The sequence below is a fragment of the Rhincodon typus genome, unplaced genomic scaffold, assembly GCF_021869965.1.
Source record: "Rhincodon typus isolate 14 unplaced genomic scaffold, sRhiTyp1.1 hic_rhity00011846, whole genome shotgun sequence".
NCBI classification, from domain to species: Eukaryota; Metazoa; Chordata; class Chondrichthyes; order Orectolobiformes; family Rhincodontidae; genus Rhincodon; species Rhincodon typus.
Window position 1 is genome coordinate 1 of NW_025977484.1, and position 6,944 is coordinate 6,944.

Below are 6,944 nucleotides of genomic sequence, written 5' to 3' on the forward strand. Positions count from 1 at the left end.
TCCCTATTTATTTCAGAACCCCCTTCCCCTCCCCCATTTCTGATGAAGGGTCTAGGCCCAAAACGTCAGCCTTTTTGCTCCTATGACGCTGCTTGGCCTGCTGTGTTCATCCAGCTCTGCACCTTGTTGTCTAAGAATCTAACCATCGTGTCTTTACATGCAATGGAATTACCATCATTGAAATTCCTGCTATTGACTGGCTGCAGGTTAACTTTGACAAAAACTGAACTGGATCAGTAATACAAGTACTGAGGCTACAAGAGCAGGTCAGAAGCTTAGGAATTGTGCAATGAGCAACTCACCTTCTGACTCACCAAAACCTGTCCACCATCTACAAGGCACAAGTCAGAAGATTGATGGAATACTCCCCACTTGTCTGGATGAGTGTAAATCCAGAAACGTTGAAGAAGCTTGACACCATCCAGGAAAAAGCATCTCACGTGACCTGCACCACATCCATACATAAATATTTTGTCTCTCTACCACTCTGTGTACTGTCTACAAGATATACAGCAGACATTCAAGGTTTCTTGGACATCACCATCCAAATCCATGACCACTACAATCTCAAAGGACAAGGGCAGCAGCAGGTAATGGGAACACCACCTATAAAAGGCACTCACTGTCCAGATTTGGAATTATATCACTGTTCCTTCAATGTTACTGGATCAAAATCCTGGAACTACCTTCCTAACAGCATTCTGTACCTGCACCAATTGGACAGCAGCAGTCTAAGAAGGTAGATCACCACCACCTTCTCAAGAGCATCTAGGGGCAGGCAATAAATGCTGGCCTGGGTAGTGATACTCACATTTAATGCACAAATAAAGGAAGACAAATCACAACTAAACTTTCATTGGATTCATTTCCAGTGCCCTCCATAAAAGTTTCCAGTTCTGAGGTCTGTGCCAGAGACTTTGGCCAGAAATGCTGGACTTACACTGGTTAACACTTACTCTAACTCAGATCAGCCAGTATAACTGAAGTGAGTACCATAAACCCTCCCAACCTGAGCCACTATTAACATTTGAACTGACATTACTAAAAGCTGGAATGACCAGAGCTGATTTTCTTCCTTGCCACTATTCACTCAATCCAACATGACCTGGCACCCAATACCCCAACCTGACTTTCTCTCCCACAATCACACTCTTACTGATCTAACCATCCTGACTCTGTCTCCATCACTCATAAGCCAACCTCACTCTCTGTCCCATCAACACACCCCTATCCTCACTCCAATCTGGCCCAACCATACTCTCGATTCCATCACACCACAGCTCCCTGACCTGACCCAATTATTCTTCTGAACCATCCCAGCTACTTTCCCCAGCTTAATCTCTATCCCATCAGCAACCCCAACCCTATTCTGACAGGTCACTCATTCAACCCAATAGAAGACTTAAAACAGTTAAAATTTTATCTGAATATGACAGTAATGTTGAAAGAAAAAAGGCAGAGTTGTCCTTTCTTTGCCCACATTACTGATCTACACTTATTTGTCATCCAAAGGCATGGCTGCTTTGTTGCATTCCAACTGAAGTAGTGTGACTACAGCAGGGAATACAGTTCACTGTATTTAAATGGATAAACCACTTTGGGCTACCCTAAGGGAAATAACTCCATGGAGGCCGGTATCCCATCACCAACTCACCCTTTATTTACACATGACAAGTCCTTAACACTGATCCAGCTCCCTCAGAACCATTTCTCAGAGTGAGTAGGATATCTAACACTCCTGTTGTTATCTGTCAGCTGGGGCTCCCTACAATAAGTTGCCATGAAAACCAATGAACAATTATATTGATAGATGACATTCTGTACTAAAGAAGTCGAGAATGAAGCAAAGCAATGATCAAAGGGACCAGAAATCAGACCTTTACGGGAGATGGAACGGAAAGCCCGGAACCGATATACGGCTTCTGTGTTCCACCGGACGGTACAGGTTGAAAGGACCGAGTAACGAGTGTTACTCTGTAATCTGTCCGGGTCGAAAAATGTCTGGTTTCAGCCCCGAGCTGATCGATTACTTGGAGGGAAAGATCTCATTCGAGGAATTTGAACGGCTCCGGGAGGAGAGGAAAGCCATAGAAAGGGTGAGAGACTTGAGCAGTTTACGGAGTAATTACAAGTTGTAGACGTTTTTGAGCTTTCTGTAGGGCCCACCTCCTCCTCTAACTCACTGTCCACCCGAAAGGACTGGCCAGCTCCAGATACACCCGTCTAATCTCACTTTTCACTGTTAAACAGTCCCTCACCGAAGTGTCTGTTTGGATTATGGCCCATATCTTTCCGTCTTCAGACGGTCGGAGATTGTAAATTGATAATTACCTGAGACTTTTAAACTTCTAATTGGTAATTGCCCGGCATCTACAATTCACCGAAAAAGTCCCCAACTCAGATTTAGAGGTGGAGACTTGATGGTTCTGATTTAACCTTCATTGTTATTGGGGACTGGGGGAGTAAGACATGTTCTAACTCCCGCTCTGCTACAAAATTGACAGCCCCACCTCAAATCTCCGACATTGACACCTCTCTCCTGGACATCTGACCCTTTCAGAATTCTGGATTCAAATACAAACTCTGACCTGACATCTGACCCATTCAAACCTCACCCACACTTACTTGCTTCCTACGTCTTAATGATATAACACCCTGCTGCTTTTACCCATTTGGCATCGTACTTTTTTATCTACCTACCATTCTACCACCTTACCCACCTGGCTCCTCATAATGTTTGTGCCAGAAACAATTGCCACTTTGCAGAAACTTTAGACTTGCATATTTAAATTCTTGCAGTGGGGTTTGAACCCACAACAGTGTGATTCAGAGGTGAATATGTTGTTACTCAAAGCCACCAAAGATTTCACCACAGCCACAAAATATTCCTGCCTATCATAATCATCTTTGTGCATATGCGTTATATACAACCCCTCATTCACGCCCCTGAACAGAATGCATACACCTCCTTCACTCATTAAGTGTTAGCTCATTGCAGTCCTTCCTCAAATTAATCATCTTTCTCTTGATACACATGTGCATGCATATATTTCTCTCAACTTAACAGACAGACAACAACTCACATTCACAAACAGTGTGACTGCAGATCATTAGCCATATATTCACTTTGTGTAACTGCCAGACTGTCCACAAATTAGTTAACTGCTCTTGCTTGGTGTACTAAATTCCCTAATGTTACAACCTTAACAAGGTGATTCACTGAGCTAATCTTTTCACACTGATACAGTGGGAAAGCTGCATGTAAGGAGGTATTACTGGAGTTCAGAGGTGCCAAACTAGAAATAGGGGCCTCTGCTTTCTCATCATGAATTTTCTGCTTAAAGGCTGGTCTGAGCCACACTGGCGGTCCAGCAACCTGAACCAACTGGATCCTCTCCTCTGCATTCCTCCCTCAAAAAAAAAGAAGCACAATTTGTTGCGGCAACATACATTTTTAATGTGCATGTTGTAGCCTAGAGCATCACATGGCTGACCAGGAATATTTGCCACTCTTACTGTCTGGAAAAGTTTGAAAATTGAAACTAACCTGTTTCGCTATCAAGCCATAGAAGTGGCACTTCAGAACTTCTGACTCAGGCGGGGAACTATCAGAAACATAAAACAGAAATTGCTGGAAAATCTCAGCAGGTCTGGCAGCATATGCAGGTAGAAATCAGAGTTAACGTTTCAGATCCTATGACCTTTCTTCAGAACTGATTGTAGCTAGGAAAAAATTTTTTTTAATGCAAAAGATAGGGTTAGGGGAGGGGGTAATGAGTAAATGGTAGGTGAAGATAAAGCCCAAAGAGAGAGAACAGTTGAACAGACAAAGGAATGGATAACAGTCAGCCTAGGAGAATGAATAACTGCTAATGGGGACTATTAGTGGCCAACAATCGGTAGTGTGTAATAGCAGACCATGTGATAACAAGGCCTGGTGTGTGGGATTGGGTTAAGAAATGGGAGAAGGTGCCTCAAGCCCTAAAATTGTTGAACTTGATATTGAGTCCAGAAGGCTGTACAGTTCCCAAGTGGAAAATGAGGTGCTGTTCTTCCAGCTTGTGCTGAGCTTCGTTGGAGCACTGCAGCAAGCCTGAGACACTGACATTGGCCAGGGAACAAGGTGGTGTGTTGAAGTGGCAGGCAACTGGAAGTTGATCTTTTTCGCAGACAGAACGTAAGTATTCTGCAAAGTGGTCCCCCAGTCTGTGCTTCATTACCCCAATGTCGAGAAGACCATACTGTGAGCAGCGAATACAGTAGACTAGATTGTGGGAAGTGCAGGTAAAGTGCTGCTTCATCTGGAAGTTGTATTTGGGCCCTTGGATACAGAGGAGAGAGGAAGTGTACAGACAGGTATTACACCTTCTGCGGTTGCAGGGGAAGATGCCATGGGGCTGTGGAGTAGTGTTGGGAGTGAAGGAGGAGAGAATAAGGGTATCCTGGAGGGAATGGTCCCTGCGGAAAGTTGACAGGGGATGGGAGGGGAATATGTCTCCCACTGGAGGTGGCGGAAATAGTAGCTAATGATTCTCTGGATGTGGATGCTGATGGGATGGTAGGTGAGGACAAAGGGGTCCCTATAGCTACTGTGGGAGGGAAGAGAGGGGGTGAGATCTGAAGTGCAGGGGATGGGATCAGACCCGGCTGACGGCCCTGTCACCAATGGTGCTGAGGAATCCTCGGTTGAGGAAGAAGTTGGACATCTCGGAGGCCCTCTTGTGGAAGTTAGCATCATCGGAACAGATGCGACGGAGACTGAGGAACTGGGAGAAATGAATAGAGTCTTTACTAGAAGTAGGGTGTGAGGATGCATAGTCAAGGTAACTGGGGGAGTCAGTTGGTTTGTAGTGGATATTGGTGGCCAGCCTATCTCCAGGAATGGAAACAGAGATGTTGAGGAAGGGAAGGGAGGAGTCAGAGATGGACCAGGTAAAGGTGAGAGTAGGGTGGAAATTGGAAGTGAAATTGATAAACATAGGAAAACTATCACTATGCCACAAAATCTTTGACCTCTATTGTACAGTTAACGTTGGACTATAATCTGGAAGTATTAGAATCTAATGAGTCTGACAGTGAAAGGAGTATGCAAATAATTCAGATATTTTATGTAAAATACACCAGTGGTTAATTTGAAGTTCTAATTGCCTCAAGAGAATATTTTTGGACAATCTTCCCATAAGCATATTGATTTTTGTTTTAGGTCAATTGATAGCTGTTTTCTTAAACCACTGCAATTCTTGTGATGTAGGTCATTCTACATTGAACGTTGGTGAATGAGTAACAGAATTTTGACCCTGTGACAGTGAAGGATATATTTCTGAGTTAAGATGATGTCTGACTGGAAATGGAACTTGCCTTTGTGATATTTCAACATTTTGTACAATTAGTAAATGTTCTCAATATGCAGTATTTCAGTTTATTATTACAGAGAATCTTTTTTTCTCGAATGAGGAAATATCTTGTATTTTGGATGAGAGTAGGAGATGGATTGACAATATGACATGTTAAGCTTTTAGGAATTGGAGTAAACCATGTTTTATTTGGAATAGAAACATTTAGTGCTAATGAGAATTATAATTGACTATAAAATTTAAATTTTGTTCAGGATTGCCTTAATTGAGTATTTTTAAGCATGAACTCACTGCAGTCCTATTGTCAATGTGTTAATTTTATAATTGAGGGGAAATATGAAATGCACATGTGATTTTAACATATTTTCATCTATGATGCATGTTTGCCATGAATATGATGAGATGAGTGTTTTGTTTTGTTTAGGAAGCTATTGGTGATGGAGTGACTGAAGATGAAGCAGAAATCACTGCAGTCGAAGATCGGGATGGCCCTCCCAGGGCCTCCCACAGCCGAACCAAGCAAAAGCCAAATGATTTAGGTACATCATTAGTCTAATTTAGAAAAGCCGGTCAGTGCCACTTTTCAAACAAGAAATTGTAGATGTTACAATGGTAGTAGAAAATTAAATCTTAAAAATTATTTTGGCTTATTCAATTAAATGGTAACATTTTATGCATTGTAAATTTCTAATTGATAAAACATTTGACAAACCAAATAATACAAATTTAGCAGGTTTTGCTCCTACATGACATGGGTTACATCCTACTTGATGTCTTGCATTTAAAACATCAATATAGTATCTTTAGCACAAATATTCACCTAAATTATTTAGTAAAGTGATTTTTTTGAAACAACTTTTTAAACTCATTGACTTTCTGATCGCATTTTAAAACAAAAGCACATCAAACCCTCTCATAACTGGTAACTAAAATTAATCTTCCTTCATCTTAAAACCCAAGTTTCCAAGTAACAATAATCTTTGTTAGAATCTGTTCTTTGCTGAAACAATGACAACCGCTTTCTGATATGTAATGGTCGTAATCTGGCTAAGATAAAAGATTGACCCAGTATTTATTTAGTGCTTTTTGCTACTACTGAAAGACTGAAAGCATTTTACAGCCAATGAAGTACTTTTTGAAGTGTAGTCAAAGCTGTAAGTTAGGAAACATGGGGACAAGTTTTGTGCTTATTTCTCCATGATGTGTGGTCTTGTGCTTTCCTCTCTTGTAGGAGTCTTCCATTTTTAACATCAATGAGCAATTTCATTTGAAAAAAATACTATATCAACTGATTTCCCATTGCCTTCCTCATGTCTACTTAAAGGAAACTCATTTCTGGATGGATAAGTGGCCAGTGTTTCCCAAGGTTGCACCATTGCCACTGAAGATCCACTGTTAGTGATGTTTCATAATTCTGAGAATGGGACCCTCACACGGGATTTTGGAGATTTGCAAATGCACAGGAATGACCACTCCCTATATCTCAAATGACCTTGATATCCTTCACAAGTGAAGAATTTTCCAGTTTAACACCATGTGTATAATATCCAGAATTCAACTGGAGATGAGAAAAAAGGTTCCTCCACTTTA

General features: G+C 41.5%; 1 protein-coding gene across 1 annotated transcript; it reads left to right on the forward strand.

Moving 5' to 3' along the window:
• Positions 1 to 1,969: 1,969 nt before the first annotated feature.
• LOC125482531 (general transcription factor 3C polypeptide 3-like) lies at positions 1,970 to 5,928 on the forward strand. The gene is made up of 2 exons (XM_048594616.1): positions 1,970 to 2,096; positions 5,779 to 5,928. The coding sequence occupies exons 1-2, from the start codon at positions 1,998 to 2,000 to the stop codon at positions 5,908 to 5,910; spliced, it is 231 nt and encodes a 76-aa protein (XP_048450573.1). The 5' UTR covers positions 1,970 to 1,997; the 3' UTR covers positions 5,911 to 5,928.
• The last annotated feature ends 1,016 nt before the right edge of the window (positions 5,929 to 6,944 follow it).

Bases quoted from the DNA above. Each gene is read 5' to 3' on its own strand.
- LOC125482531 (XM_048594616.1), top strand. From the start codon at position 1,998: ATGTCTGGTTTCAGCCCCGAGCTGATCGATTACTTGGAGGGAAAGATC. The intron at 2,097-5,778 runs GTGAGAGACTTG...TGTTTTGTTTAG, and splicing joins AGAGGAAAGCCATAGAAAGG to GAAGCTATTGGTGATGGAGT.